We start from the raw sequence: 16,774 nt of genomic DNA, 5'->3' as shown, positions 1-16,774 counted from the left end.
GCAACAAAATTGCTCTGGTCAGTCTGTCCGCTACTACGTTGGATTTGCCCGGGATGTGCGTTGCCAACAGGGGGGATGACAGAGCCCACTGCCATACTCTGAGGGCTTCTCGGCAAAGGGGATAAGACTCCCGCCTTGTTTGTTCAGATACCAGACCACTGACATGTTGTCTGCCTGTATTGCAAATGTCCCTAGAGGAAGAGAGTCCTGAAAGTATTGCAGCGCTAGAAGTACTGCTCTCATCTCCAAGACATTGATACGCAGATGTGATTCTTGATCTGTCCATGTGCCTTGGGTAGTCTTTCCCTGAACCCCCCCCCCACCCTATCAAGGAAGCGTCCGTGGTCACAGTGGCAACTGGAGGGGGAAGCATGAAAGGATGTCCTATTGTGACACGAAGAGACATCAACCACCACTGAAGATCCTTCTTGCAGGAATTTGTTATCAGGATCATGTGACTCATTGGAAGTTCTTGGCAAGACCATTGCGTGAATAGAAGCCACTGAAGGATTCTCATATGCATCCTTGCTAAGGGGATTGCTAGAATAGCTGTCACCATCAATCCTAGAACTTTCAATACCTCTGCTGCTGGTACCCTGTTCTTTGATATTAGGGACATGATGTGTTGGCGAAGAATAGAGATTCTTTCTGGCAGAAGACGGAGAGTGGTGGTTGATGTGTTTAGTTCTGTCCCTATAAAAATGATATGCTGCGATGGCAACAAGGCAGACTTCTCAAAGTTGACTGCAATGCCTAGCTGATCGCAGAGTGTCAGAGTAGCCTCTCTCGCTTGAAGAAGTAGATGCCTGGTGGTGGAGGTAAGGAGCCAATCATCTAGATACGGAAACATCTGGAATCCTAGACAACTCAGGTGAGCTGTGACTACTGCCATGCACTTGGTGAACACTCTGGGGGCTGTAGTGAGACCAAAGGGCAGAGCTCAGAATTGATAATGATTGGCTCCCAGCTAAACACGCAGGTGATCTCTGGATGGTCTGGTCATCTTTATGTGGTAGTACGCATCCTTGAGATAGATTGAGCACATCCAATTGTCCTTCCCCAACAAGGGGAGTATGGACTGTAGCGTGACCATTCGGAACTTCTCTTTTCTCACAAATTGGCCGAGTCTGCTGAGATCCAAAATGGGTCTCCAGTCCCCTGTTTTCCTTGGAACCAAAAAGAACCTTGAGTAAGTTCTGAATCCTGTCTGGTCTGTTGGGACTGGCTGGATGACTTTTTTCTAGCAATTGGCGTACCTCTATTGCTGCTTGTCCCATGTGACTGTGTTGAACGTCCGGGATTTTTTTGACGGGAAGAGGCTGGGTGGAGAATGGTATGAAATACCCTCTGGAAATTACACTTTGTACCCAACTGTCATTTGTTATATTTAGCCAGGCTTTGGGGTACAAAGATAAGCGACCCCCGACTGCCTACAGAGTAGGACAGGCAGGCCTCCCCCCTTCAGGAGCGCTGGTAGGATTGACCAGAGAAGTGATCTCTGTCACCCTGGTGTTGCAGACCCCCTCTGCGCGAGGGTGGCATCTTCCATTTAAACCCCCTCCTTTGCCTCTGGAGGGGGGCTCTCCACATGTGTCTTGAAAGGCTCCTTGGGCATTCCAGAACCACATCTTTCCTCCCCTTTGACCTTTGGGAAAGGGTCGAGTGGGGGTGGAAAAATGGACTCCAATGGCAGACAGAGTCTTTCCTTCTTGCTCACACCTGGTTAAAGTCTCCTTCATCTTTGGCCCAAACAAGGATGAGCCGTCAAATGGGGTATTATTCAAGGAAGACTTGAAGGGTTCCGCGAAAGAACAGAGTCGCATCCAGGCATGCCTACAGAGAGCAATTCCTGTACCTGCGGCTCTACTCGAACCATCAGCTGCGTATGATACGAGACACATGGATGAGTTGACTATCGAATTGAGGGTAGAGAGCTGAGTGGTAATCTTATTGGGTACACTCGAAGCTACAGCACCCTGAAAAGTATCTCCCAACTCCTTAAGAAGATCTCTCTGCAGACTGGTAAAATGTGTCAAGTAGTTCAGTGATCTGAGTGAGAAAGTCGTTGAACTGAACATGCGTTTCCCATATCTATCCATGATCCTAGATTCTCTATTAGGAGGATGGATAGATGAGGAAGTCTCAAACATTTCCTTTTTGGTGGCTACCGCCACCATCATGGCATCAACAGGGACTCCTTTGGTCAAAAAGGACTTATCCACAGGGGCTGAAACAAACTTATTAGGCCTCCGAGGAACAGGTTCCATAGATTCTGGAGACTCCCATGCCCTAGGAGAGACCAGATCCATAAACTCATCATAGGGCAGAGATACCCAAGAGGTGGAAGGTTGAGACCCAAACGCCTTCAGGAGAACCGACTCGTCCTCAGTAGGGCTCTTGGACTGCCAATCACCCCTCTGCCTAAGTATTTCAAGAATCTCTGCAAAGGAAATGTCCTCAGAGGGGGATCTGGGGGACCCTTCTGATTCATCCAGGTCGGTGTCTGATGTGATAATCCTGGGGGGAGTCCAAATGCCTCCTCTTGCATAATCTCTTCCTGGGAACCTCTTCGGGGGAACTTGTGGAGAGGTCTCAGAAGAGCAGGGAGCGACCTGGGGGCTACCTGAGGCTCTGGGTCTCTATGCTTGGGAGGACCGGAGGAAATAGAAACAGACACAGGCACTTTAGGGGAAGAACGGGCCAGACCTTGAGATGAGGAAGTCTTGGGAGACAACACTCGCCTCATGGCATCGAAAGCACCTCGGCTCCGATGAGGAGGAGTCTATGGCTCCCGATGGAGCCATGATCTCCTCCCGCACCAAAGCCATACGCTCCAAGCCCGAGGTATTAGCAGAGCTCACCCGAGCCGAGGCCCCGAGAGGAAGAGTCGGCACCAAGTGCGGCTATCCTCCCCGGACCCAACCGGAGAGGGTCAGCTCCTAGAGTCCCCGGTCGGCGCCAAGAATGTCCGAGCAGATGGAGCTGATGACACTGGAGCAGGTGTCGGCTCCAAGGGATCCACGATCATCAGGTCAGCCTCCTCTGGCTCCGAAGGTCCGATATGGCTCGGAGGAGGAGCAGACAATTCAAGGGTAGTGGGTCTTCGGCTCCGACAGTTGTGTCTGAGCCAACAGCAACTTAACTAGGCCTGGTGCCTTCAAGAGTTTCTGAACCATCCGGTCCACATCCAGATCAGATAAGGTGACAGAGGACCTGGAAGAGTGGACAGATGGAGCTAACTGGAGCAACATGGAAGGAGGTTTTTCGGTAACCGGTTCCAAGGCCGTGTTCCGGTTCTGAAAAGAGAAGACTGTTGGCTGCGAGGGCAGTGGAGCCAAAGTCACCACAATTTCTGACCTCTTTCCTTTCTTGGATCTAGAATCAGTGGAAGACCTAGAAGATTTGGATGATTTACTGGCTCCATCCTGGTCAGGCAATGCCTCAGAAAAGGGGTGCTTAATGATATACCCCTATCAATCAATTTCCTCTTCCTTTCAGCTAACACTCTTGTGGAAAAGGAATGACATACGCTGCAAGACTCTTGCAAATGTACCTCACCCAAGCAGTAAACACACTGCACATGGGCATTTGTGACTGACATTTTCTGTCCGCAGTCTGGGCACTTTTTAAACCCAGACTTTGGATGCTTGTCCTTATCTTCAAACATTACACAACTGAAGCACACTGGCTAACTAAGAATTGTTTTAAACTAAGTAACTCGCACAAACATACACACAGCCCAAAAAGGGGCACTAACAACTAATACTACAAACAATAATTAGAGATCCAAAATGATAGTCCCAAAGGGGATCACTGACTAATTATTAATCCTAAGGCCAAAAGACCGAAGGCAAGATAGAATACTGAGGAAAGGGATAAAAACACAGGAAAAAGTACTATTTACTAACTAGTATATCTGCTACTATGAATAGAACAAAGTATATAAAAAAGTGAAAATATAAGTTGCTGAAAGTTGAAAAACTCCTATAAAGTCTCGAGCCAAGCTGGAAACCAAGAGATCCGTGCCGTGGCAAATTAGATCTGAGGTAATTCCAGCAGTGCGTTATGGGATAAGGGGTGGGGTCTTGAGCTACTGGAGAACTTTGAGCTTGCTAGACGGCCGTATCGGAGCAGAGGATCGGCTCCAAACCCATCAGTGATGAATGAATGGCGAGATTGAACAACTTCACATCTGCAGTTTATTATTTCAAACTGGTTAGGAAACACAGCTGTAAACGACTTTTCCCAGTATACTAGAAATCAGCAAATCTGTTAAGAAACTTGGCTCACCAGTAAGGTCATTAAAAGAAAAGCACAGTTGTGTACATTTACCATAAATGTAGATGTTCGAGTGTATTCATTGTTGCAGTCATCACACTTCGGTTATCTGGCTACAGGTAGGCCTCAGTCAGCGGGAATACCAGAGTCTTGGGATTTCTGCATCGGATGATGTCGCCTCTTCCATGATGTCAGGTCGTCAGGGGTATAAAACACGCAGCCGATGCCATTACACTTGCCCTAGATGTCAAGGGCCCCCAAAACAGGAAGCTATTACATGGTGTGGAACACCTCCAGTAAAAATTAAATACCCCTGCCACAAAAGAAGGCCATAAAGAGGATAGGTAAAAAGGATAGAGAAAGCCAGGGAGCTGGAAGGAGGGAAACCAGGACTGCAACAATGAATAAACTTGAACATCTACATTTATGGTACGTATACACAACTGTACTATGTTCTTCGTGTTTCACTGTTGCAGTCATCACACTTGGGTTGATTCCCAAAGCTGAGGAAGGGTGGAGGCAGATAAGAAGTGTTGAGGCTGGCTGGCAGACCTTGTAAGACTGCTATAGCAAATCCAACTCTGGATTTAGAAAAAATAGGTAAGTGGTAATGCTTGGTGAAGGTGTGTACAGAACTCCAGGTTGCAGCTTCCAAAATGTCCCTGGTGAGGACCCTCCTGAGGAATGCTGTATAGGTTGAAGTAGCTCTAGTGGAATGAGTTCTGATCCCCAGAGGGGTAGGTTTTCCATGGTGCTTGTAGCAGAAATGGATGCAGTGTGCTATCCATTTGGAACTGGTTAGCTTTGAAATGGCCTTGCCCTCTGCCCCTGTAGCAAAGCTGACTAGAAGCTGGTCAGATTTTCTGAAAGGCTTAGTCCAGTCAAGGTAGAACATGAGCTGTCTTGTGCACGTTCAAGGAGTGCAGGATCCTTTCCCCTCTATTCTGAGGATTAAGGAAAAAGGTTGGCAAATGGATGGATTGGTTTACAGACACACTGGATACCACCTTGGGCATAAAGGAAGGGTTAGTCCTGAGGGAAACCCTGTCAGCACGGAAAATAATGAAGGGTTCCACCGCCATTAGTGCCTGTAACTCAGACACTCTTCTTGCTGAAGTAATAGCTAGAAGTAAGGCTGTTTTTCAAGAGAGGAATTTTAAATCTGCTGAAGCTGCAAGTTCAAAAGGGGGAAGTGTGAGCTTTTCCAGTACAAAGGGTCCCAGGCTGGGGTGGGAGCTCTCCTAAGGGGCCTTAAATTGTTAGCTCCTCTCAGGAATGGCTTGATGAGAGGGTAAGAAAAGAGAGGAGGGCTCAGTATTATATTGAGCTGAGATGGCAGAGGCATGAATCTTAATGGATGAGAAGGATAGGCCTCTCTAGAGCAGCTCTGCTAGGTAATCAAGGATTTGAAGTAAATTTGGCACATCTGTGTCCTTTCCTTGAGACTGACTCCAAAAACAATATCTTTTCCACTTTTCAGCATAGGATTTCCTAGTACTAGGCCTTCTGGCCTCAAGGATGACATCCAGCATGTGTTTGCTGCGGGATGCTGGTGGTGTATTCATGGGATAACCCAGGCTGCAAGGTTTACAGTTTGCAGCTGTGGATGCAAGATCTGTCCCTCCTGCTGAGACAGCAGGGAAGGTGTCTGATGTAGGTACAGGGTGGCACTGCTGCCAGACTGCATAGGAGTGGGTACCAGTGCTGGCATGGCCAGTCTGGTGCAATAAGGACTGCCCTTGGCCAGTCCTGTTTGATCTTGAGTAGTACTTTTTAGAGGAGGGGCAGAAGAGGAAAGGCATAAATTGAGAGGTTTTCCCATGTAAAGGATAGGGCATCCCACTTTCCAGGCTCTGCTGCGAGGGCCCTGGTGCAAAATTTGTTCAATTGGTGGTTTTGGGGGGAGGCAAAAAGGTCCACCTCTGGAGTTCCCCACCTCTGGGTTAAAAGTTTGAATGAGTTGGGTTCCAGTTTTCCACTCGTGAGGGTTCAGTAGATTTCTGCTTAAGTCGTCTGCCAGTGAATTTTGCTTGCCTGTCAGGAATTGAGCTTGTAGGTGCACTTGGATGCTCAAGGCGGTGTTCCACAAAGCCATGGCTAACCTGCAGAGTGGGTAAGAATGAGTCCTGTCCCGCTTATTTATGTACCACATAACTGCGGTGTTGTCTGTCTTTATCAGGAGCTGTCCTAGAAGGATAAGGTATTTGAAGACTGTCAGAGCATTCTGTACAGATAGCATCTCTTTTTGACTGATATGCAGGGGAATTTGTTCTGTGCTCCATTTGCCTTGAATGCATTTGCCTGCCATGTGAGCCCCCAATGCATAGTCTGATGCATCTGTTATCAGGGTTTGGGCAGCAAGGGGTTGAGTGAAAGGAAGTCCCTTGTGGTTGCATGCTTCTGCCCACCAAAGGAACTCTGCCCTTTGACAAGGTATGATAGGAATCGCTGTTTCCAGGTCCCGAGAATGTTGACACCAGAGACTTTTTAAGTACCACTGAAGTTTCCTCATATACAGTCTTGCATATGAAATTAGCAGAATGCACGAGGCCATGAACCCTAGGGCTTGCAGTATTTTCCTTGCAGATAGCTGGGTTTTGTTGGGCATTAGTTTGAAACAGTTTGTCAAATGAACCTGATTTTCTGGAGTGAGGAATGCCATCTGGGAAGTTGTGTTCAAGCTTGCTCCCAAGAATACAATTTGTTGGCTGGGCACCAGTTGTGATTTCTTTTTGTTGATGGTGTACCCCAGTGAAGTTAGAAGTCTTTTTACAAATGCCAGGTGCTGAAGTAGCAATTCCTGACTGTCCGCCTGAATCAAGCAATCTTCCAAGAATGGGTAGATTTGAATATTTCTCTGTCTGCAGTATGCATTTTGTGAATACTCTGGGTGCAGTAGATAAGCCAAAGGGAAGTTAAGAGAATTGACACTGCATAGAGCCTGCCTTGAAACGTAGATATTTCCTGCAAAACTCCCTTTAGGGGATGTGCAGATAAGCTTCTTTTAAGTCTAGGGTGACTAACCAGGCATCCTTGGCTAGCATAGGAAAAAGCTGTTGCAGTGTAAGCATTTTGAATTTTGGGACCACCAGAAAGGTGTTGAGAATTGATAGATCCAGGATAGGGCGCCAAGAGCTCTCTTTTCTGGGCACCAGGAACAGTCTGGAGTAGAAACCCTGTCCCCTTTGTTCTACTGGAACAGGTTGAATAGCCCCGATATGGAGAAGGGAAAGTACTTGCTTTTGAGCCTCTGCCCACTGGTTTAGAGGAAGGTCTGGCAACCCGCTTGGTGTTGGCAGTCAGTGGAAGTAGAATCTGTATCTTGGGATATAATGTTTAGAACCCATCGGTCCTGAGTAATGGACATCCAGTTTTTTTGCATGAAGGGCAAGTTTTCCTCGTAGGGTTGTAAGTACTTGGGCATGGCTGGGATGGACAATTGGAAAGTCATTGTGAACTTTTTCCATAAGGGGTGGCTTACCACTCCCTGGTTTTGAGGCGGAAACACTCCATTGTTTAGATCTCTGCATACCCGGAGACTGTAGTCTTGGTGGTCTGTTTCCCCTGGGTTTGGACTGAGAAGGCCTGAGAGGGACTGGAAATGACCAATTTTTTTGAAGGCCAATGCCTACTGAATCTAGTTGGCTGCACCTGTAAGAAATCTTTGACTGTTTGCATAGATTTAGCTTCTTCTTCCATCTCTTTAAGAACTTCTTCTGCTTTTGTGCCAAACAAACACTCCTGAATTAATGGAGCATCTAGTAATTTTGCTTTGACATGGTCAGGCAAGATTTGTTCTTTTAGCCAAGCATGCCTTCTCAGTACAGACCCAGTGACAGCAGCCCTGCAAGATGCTTCTAAGGCATAAAATCCACATTGCAAAGTATGTTTACTAACTTGGTTTGCAGAATGCATTAACTCTTGTAAATCTTTATATTCTGCACAATCTGGAAGTAACACCATTTTTTGTTTAATTGGTTCCATAACATGTTGCTGGTACTTCAACATGTGAAACTGGAATTCAAAGCCCTGATGGCAAGAGTTGCAGAGGTATATACCTTCTTACCCCATCTGTCTAAAGCTCTAGAATCCCTGTCTGAAGGGGTAGGGTTTTTGGCTGTAGTAGCCTTAATGCCTTTAGGTCCCCGAAAAATAGTCTCTGGATCCACAGTAGGATTCTTAAAGAGAAATTTGTGAGAATCAGGTACTCTGTAGTACCAGTTAGTTTTTCTAGGAGCTGGTGGTAAGGTGTCAGGAGTAAGACTGGACTCCAAGAAGACATTGTCTACAATATCCAGGACAGGGGGTATAGCTAGAGGCCTGTGCTGAGGCAAATCTAAAAATTCCCTGACTCTTTTTGGACTGAGGATAGTCCTGGCATTCCCAGCAGAAATGCTCTCTTAAGGTATGCAAGGTTTCACCAAGAGAGAAACCCTCTGGAGGGGAGGCAGAGGGAATGGATTCCTCTGCATCTGAATCCTCATAGGTAGATAAGGGTATGTCCTGGTAATCAGAAGGGTCAGAGTAACAGACTCGTGGTCTGTACAATCAGAAGGAAATTCAATTCTTTGTCTTTTGGCAAGGGAAGGCTGGCTTCCCCTAATTAGAGTAATAAGGTCTTCAGCCATTCTAAGCATTTGTTTTTGTGGCATAGCAGGATGAGCATGCGCTTTGGACATAAGTTTTCTAGGTGTAGTGCGAACTCTGGGCCTGAGAAACTTGGTAGTTTTAGTAGGAAATTAAGTTGTCGGTTTAATATGAATATTGGTAGGTCGGAATACACCCTCAGAAGCCGGTGTCTGCACAGCAGCTCCAGACCCATCCAAGGTAGAGACATCCACAGGTTCCACAGTCGAAGAAACCTCGTGGCATACTGGACTCCGAATGGGTCTCAGCAGAGGCCTGCGAATCTGTAGAATCGGGCATCAGGGGCTGCAAAGGTGCCTCACTGAGTACTGGCAGACTGGCGACAAGCTTAACGGAAGTATCGTCGGCAGTTTTTGACCTATACAGTCTCTGTCTGTGCTTTTTCAGAAGATCGGTAGTCGGACGGATACGGAGAATGAGAGAGAAAGAATTTAGCAACAAAAATAGCCCGATGATGAATGGTTCGGGCGTTAAACGAGGCACAAAACCGGCAGCTAGGGAAGTCGTGGTCTGGGCCTATACAGGTGACACAGTAAGAATGAAAATCTCTGCGAGGTATTTGCTTTCCACAAGCAAGACAATTGTTAATTTTTTCTGACATCGGTTAGAGCAAGAAAAAATAATCCCCAACGGAGTACTTGGCTTTAGAAGACTTCAGGTCTGAAACTCGGAAAAATGAAAATTTCATCTAGCGGCTGACCGGCACTTGCGAACTGCTTCGGGCTCCTTCTCAGCAAGAAAGACTGGAGTAATGGCGTCAGCTGCATATTTTATACCCCTGACGTTATGGAAGAGGTGATAGCATCCGACCCAGCTTTTATTCAGGCCCACTCAGGGCTACCTGCAGGCAGATAGCCCAAGTGTGATGACTGCAACAGTGAAAAACGAAGAACATCTACACTATATAACAGAGCTCTACAGAAGGCAGAAACATTTTGTCCAACATTTATTCTTCTTATAAGACGTGTTGCTGTCACTAACTAATCAACTACAGTTAAAAATTTTGCTAACAAGAAGATTTTCTACGACGAAACTCACAAAAAAAGCAGACACAAGAAAAACAATGCAGTAACTCTGGCAAACTGTCAGTACTGTCTGGACTGCACAGGGTTCATTGTCTTATAAATATTAAACAGAAAGAAACCAGTTCCTGAACATAAACATTAATACTACTTACTTTGTATTCTGTATTACAGTCTGACCCAATGCAGGGTTAGTCTCCAATGAAGAAGTCACCAATGAGGTCAGTAAAGATAGGTACCATATTGCTGAAGCATCGGACACAGACAGTTTCTGTTTCTTTGTTGCTATGTAACCTACAGTTCGCAGCCCATGGATCCTTGTATCACAGCCATCACTATGGCAACGTTTGATGTTTATTTGTACAACTTTAAACAATACAAAGAAATGTGTTAATATCTAAACATCATACCTTATTCAAAAATTATACACAGTCATTTTACTTTTTTTGCTCTTCTTCTTCTTCGCTCTTCCTAGCAATTCAAGTGGCCCTGATCACTGTCAGGTCTACCAGCCTGTCCTATTGCCCTCGATCTCTGTTCTAAAGGTGTGGATAATATGAAACCTAACATCTTGGGAGGTTGTACCACTGACTGCTTCCACCAAGGGACTTTTTCCATTTATGACCTACTCCTTGACATCCCTTCCACCCCACCTTGCAAGCTCACCTGCTATATCCAAAGAATAATCCCTTCTATGAACCACACCTCCCCATATGGAACACCTACACGAACACCAAACTTTCCCTCCTTCCTTGTTAGCACCTCAGAATCCCAAGCCACTATTCAAATCAGAGTCACCAGGGGTGTAGCTAGGGCCTTATTCCTGTACATCATGAGCACTGGCTAAGTCATTTCATCCTGGTTAGTAACTGTAAACAAGGATAGCGCTTCTACTTCTGAACTGTAATTTTTTTCCTAGGATTCTTTACTAAATACATTTTAACCAATTATTAAACTTCTCTTACGTGCCACCTTCAGAATAAAGTGCAAGTCCAGCTATGCAGGAACTTTCTGTACAACTGCTGCAGTACTCCTAACTACTGGGACTTCATCTTCAGAAGGCCCAGAGATATGGCCAGATTTTCCGAGCTCAGCATCATTCTTCCTCCAGGTGTGGTGGACGCATTCTTCTCTAGAATGTCGAAACATTTTCAGTACAAAAATGGTGTCCACTCACACCATATTTGAGCCTTCTTCCCTGGGAGCCAAACCATGACCAGAGAATACTAAGGATTAAGGTCATGGAAAGACTAAGTATACAGTAAAAGCAATCATCATGAGCTCCAGTAAATGAAGACCGGCATAAATAGGGCTCCCCAAATCCCACTTAGACCTCACCAAGTCCAAGGCATGCAAAGAGAAAAGGATAAACTAAAGATAATTTATCTCCACTCCAGCCCAGGATATCCCATAGTAAGACAGGGAATGGTGAGAGAGACAGTACAACAACGATGATCTACTCAGCCATCTAATATTATGGTAAGTTCTTACGCATCTACACTATTTAGTTAAATTAGGTTGTTTAGATAACTGATACAGTAATCCTGAGTACTGGTACTGTCAAATTTCTAAAATCTAGAGGTTATGGATGGAATGGACTGGCAGAAATACAACAAACCCTGGAGCATGGCTGCAGCAAACCTAGCACTTGGCCTGAAGAAACACCCAGTCTTTAATGTTTTGAGAAAGTATTCTAAGCAGAAGCAGATTTGACACTGGAGACATCCTGACATCCCAGAGAGGATGGTACCCACCACGTCTGAAGGGGTAAGAGTGTGGAGCTCTCGAAGTCAGGATATATACCAATGACTTCTGCAACTGATGTCCCAGTACTCAGGACTGAGCAACAGTGAACTTAATGAAGATCATCAAACTAGGTCTAATTTCATTTTAATGGAGAGCTCAATCGATACAGACGCTCATCACTTAGGCTCCTGTACAGCAATCTGGAACATCAAAGAAGCCAACAAATACAAACATTCTATAACAGATGTCACAAAGTAAGACTGGTTCCTTGCAGAAATAACAGAGAAAGTCCATCTAACCAAAATATAAAAGATTCCTATAGTTTAAAAAAGCCCCACTAAAACAGCAAAGCAATTAAGCAAAACTGCACATTATATGCCACAGATACGAGGTCGCTCAACCAAGACAGATTTTACTATGTAAGGGGTTGCATAGGGCATGGAGGATCATCCTCCACATCAAAGGCTGTCTACATATTTTTATTTATTTTATTTCATTTTTTGCTTAAATTGTCCATTGCTGTAACAAGACTTAAGTAGTACCACCAAAAAATCCTCTTAGACATGGCTGAGAACAGGAACGAGAAATGAGTTAAAATGCTATTGAGCAACAAATTTCTCATTTGGTCACCTTTACTCTAACAAAATATTCAGCAAATCCCTTGAGACAACAGTAATTTGAGATGAAATATTCACAACAAAAATCCCAACCAATAACGAAACACTTTTTAGCATTTCAGAAGAGGACTGAGCAAAGGCTACCACTGTTTTACATTTACAACACAAAACACTCTATGAAAAGATAAACCAAATCCTTTTGAACAGATGAATAAGAATTCACCCTTATCTTTTTAGACGGAGCCCAGGACACCTTTGGCATTTCAAAGAAAATCAAAAAGCTTGAGCCAGTTCAATCAGTGGATCACTGGATGCCTGCAAAGAGGAGGGGAGTGATGCCCTGGCCAAACTATTCTGAAGCAAGCTGATCGTTATCGGTTTGACTTTGGTGTCTTGTGGTTCATGGCTTCAGCAGCAGCTTAGTGATCTCCAGAAACCTCCATATGAACTAATCTTAGGGCTCCCATCTCTCTCTTCTGTAATGACAACATGGGCTTCCGAAACAGAAGGGGCTTTACCTCAGGAAGAACAGCAGTAAAGTCAGTCCAGGAGGACATGCAAGATGCAGATGGTGTGGTGGAACAGTCATGCCAAAGACCCCGGCCGAAGCAAACCAAGAATGGAGGCTGCAAAAGTGTTGGTCGCAGGATCCAGGAAATGGGAGTCATCCAATAGGATGTACTCAGTCTCTCAAACCTTCTCTGTGTGCTTCTTACTACAGTGTTTCTTTTTCAGAGAGTGGTTCCCAGAGGCCCTGGTAGATATCATGGCAGTAAGGAATTGGGACATGCCCCTCTTTTGGATGTGAACTCCTGAAGAAACAAGCACCTCCTCCTGATTGTCCTTGGGGTAAAACAGACAGAGTGAGAACAGGAGTTCACATTATATTTTGCACACAGCCAAAACAAATACAGATTGTGGTAGTTTTTTGGTGAACCTACTCCCATGTGTACAATGCAAATGCTGGGGTTAACAAAAACTTCTGAATCAGAACTACTGTCAGAATCGGCATTAAATAATTCAGACTCGTATCAATATGGTAAAAAATCATCTGTGGGGTACTGCTCTGGATCCTGGAAGCATGACTGACTGACAATGCTGTGGAATATACAGCTATGTAAGGTTGTACAGCTAGAAAGATCTGAAGATGGCTCTCTAAGGAAACGGAGGATAATGACTGAGGCACTCCTGCAGCTTGAATATATATGGACAAGTTGAAATACGAGATCAGACAGGAGTCCCCGTGGATTTGATGTTTGAGGATGACATTGTGATCTGTAATGAGAGTAGGGAACACGTGGAGGAGACCCTGGAGAGATGGAGATATGCTCTAGAGAGAAGAGGAATGAAGGTCAGCAGGACTAAGACAGAATATATGTGTGTGAACGAGAGGGAGGATAGAGGAATGGTGAGGATGCAAGGAGTAGAGGTGGCGAAGGTGGATGAGTTTAAATACTTGGGATCACTAGTTCAGAGTAATGGTGAGTGTGGAAGAGAGGTGAAGAAGAGAGTACAGGTAGGATGGAGTGGGTGGAGAAGAGTGCCAGGAGTGATTTGTGACAGACTAGTACTAGTAAGAGTGAAAGGGAAGGTCTACAAGAGGGTAGTGAGACCAGCTATGTTATATGGGTTGGAGACAGTGACATTGACAAAAAGGCAGGAGTTTGAGCTGGATGTGGCAGAGTTAAAGATGTTAAGATTTGCATTGGGTGTGATGAGGGTAGACAGGATTAGGAATAAGTATATTAGAGGGTCAGCCCAGGTTTGGAGACAAAGCCAGAGAGGTAAGATTACGCTGGTTTGGACATGTGCTGAGGAGGGATGCGGAGTATATTGCGAAAAAGATGCTAAGAATGAAGCTACCAGGTGACAGGAAAAGAGGAAGGCCTAAGATAAGGTTATGGATGCGGTGAGAGAGGACATGCAGGTGGTTGGTGTGACAGAGCAAGATGCAGAGGACAGGAAGAAATGGAAACAGTTGATCTGCTGTGGCGACCCCTAATGGGAACAGCCGAAAGACGATGATGATGATGACGTATACTTGCAGTCTAGTGGGAGGGCCTTGGCCATAGTTTTGTAGGAAGGAAAATCTCGAAGTTGGACCTGCCAGTCAGGCTACTTGCAAGCCAGGCACCCCAAATGTGAGGGCTGTAACAGTGACTACTACGATGAACACTGTAAAGTTACAAACCTAGAAGTCATTACATCTCACATGAATACATTTTTTTTTAATAGGAATTAAAAATATATATATATATATTATAGATATACTGATTAACACAATTCTGGCTCTAAGGAACCATGTCATCACTACTAAAGTTATTTGAGCTGCGGGATAAATGTTTCAGGATGATGTTTAGAAAGATTTTGTTGGCCTTCACTTAAGCATTCAGTGATCAGCAATGAATTATAAGTGCTAATGCCTTCATATTATAGCATGGTGAGACCATTAAGTAATCATGCCCATTTCTGCTCATTTTGATTTTAAAATTATTTGAAAAGGTTCAGAAATTATTCCCCAAGAGACAAGTTGGCTTCAGTAATTTAATGTACTTGTATGTCCTAGTACTACAGGCCTATTTTCAGTTATCTGCTGACATTCACTTAGAATTTAAGGCAATTAGAGGCTCCATGCATAGACGGTACAGGTTTTCACAAAACAGTACAACTTTTTAATACAATGGAGAACACCTATTTATTGATCGCCAATAGACATTCTAGTGACAAATATGCAATGTTTTTAATGTTGCACTTTCAGATACAGGTCACATCTTATATTAGACACTCTCAATCAAAGTTTTTAACTGTCTGGATGACTACAGAGTGGGATGCAAAGTACGTGAGTGGACAGAAGGGTATCAATCTACTAGACAGCCAATGTCATGAGCAACTACACACGTGCCACTGCCTTACACAAGCCAATGAAACACGAAGAAAATTTTCTGTCATTTACTGGACAGGACATTTCTGAACAGTCACAGCCTACTACATTCAAAGCACTGCAGCATTTTACTTGCTGGAAACAAGAGACTTTCAAAGAATTTTATATCTGAAGATGAAAGGGAAAAAATGCAGTTCTCCAAGAATATGAAGATGGTGATTGAGGTGCACAGATCCTCACCTGTGTGGTAACATAGGCAATAGAAGACAGCCCTTCTACCACACCATGGTTTTCCCTTATCAGGCTTACTCAAAACTGTGCGCTCATGTGTGTTAGGGTGGTGGTGTCAATATTTGTCAGAAACCCCAGTATCTTCAAACTGATTCCCTGTGACCCATATACTGTACTGTGGTCCAAATCACTATTAATATAAACTTTCACATTATAGCATGCTGTAGGTCCATCGTCCATGCCCCCTGATGACCAGAAAAATATTTCTAAATGTGTTAACTGAATTGCCCATCAAAAAATATATATATCACAGCTTTATTTTGGGGGGTTTCAATTATTTCACTAACTAGAATACCCACACTACTAATGCTGGGCATGCACAATGACTCTGACATAATAAACACCAGCTCTCTGGAACAGCTAGCCAACATACACACTAGGGTCCTAACATTCCTGCAACAGTGAATACACTCTAACATCTACATTTATGGTAAGTGTACACAACTGTACTATGTTCTTCGTGTTTCACTGTTGCAGTCATCACATTTGGGTAGATTCCCAAAGCTAAGGATGGGAGGAGGAATTTAGATAGCATTTGGACCAGCTATAAGGCCCTGCAAGACTGCAGTGGCAAACCCAGCTCTGGATTTAGAGAAAACTGGTAAATGGTAATGCTTGGTGAAAGTATGTCCAGAACTCCAGGTAGCAGCTTCTAGGATGTGCCTCGTAGGGATACCTCTGAGAAAGGCTGTAGAGGTAGATGCAGCCCTGGTTGAATGTGGTTTTATCCCTTGTGGGATAAGTTTTCCATGGTGCTTACAGCAGAAATTAATACAATGGCCTATCCATTTAGAAATGGTTTGCTTTGAAATGGCCTTCCCCTCTGCCTCAAATGCCACCAGCAGCTGTTGAGATTTCCTGAGACGTTTAGTCCTGTCCAAGTAAAATCTAAGTTGTTAGTGTACATCTAAAAAGTGCAGTATCCATTCCCCTTTGTTCTGTGGATTAGAAAAGAAGGTTGGCAAATGAATGGACTGATTAAGAGCCACACTGTATACTACCTTGGGCATGAAGGAGGGGTTGGTCCTGAGGGACACCCTGTCCGCATGAAAGATGATGAAAGGCTCCACTGCCATAAGGGCCTGTAATTCAGACACCCTTCTTGCTGAAGTGATGGCTAAAGGGAAGGCTGCCTTCCAAGAAAGGAATTTCAACTCTGCATTTGCAGCTGGCACAAAGGGAGGTAAAGTGAGCTTTTCCAATACAAAGTTAAGGTCCTAGGCTGGAGTAGAGGCTCTCCTGGGCGGTCTTAAGTTTTTGGCCCCTGTGAGGAATTGCTTCAGCAGTGGATG

At 44.7% G+C, this 16,774-nt stretch overlaps 1 protein-coding gene across 1 annotated transcript in view; it reads right to left on the bottom strand.

The window, feature by feature from the left end:
* The window catches only part of ZZEF1 (zinc finger ZZ-type and EF-hand domain containing 1), a gene marked incomplete in the record, with an annotated part of 3,903,331 nt that overhangs the window by 3,588,996 nt on the left and 297,561 nt on the right, over positions 1-16,774 (bottom strand). The window contains 1 exon segment of the mRNA XM_044082903.1: positions 10,103-10,313. Coding sequence (XP_043938838.1) covers positions 10,103-10,313 — 211 coding nt within the window.

Source organism: Protopterus annectens, chromosome 9.part0 (assembly GCF_019279795.1).
Source record: "Protopterus annectens isolate FY-2018-M chromosome 9.part0, PAN1.0, whole genome shotgun sequence".
NCBI classification, from domain to species: Eukaryota; Metazoa; Chordata; order Ceratodontiformes; family Protopteridae; genus Protopterus; species Protopterus annectens.
The sequence above is the reverse complement of the archived record's forward strand: the minus strand, read 5'-3'. Positions and strand labels throughout refer to the sequence as shown.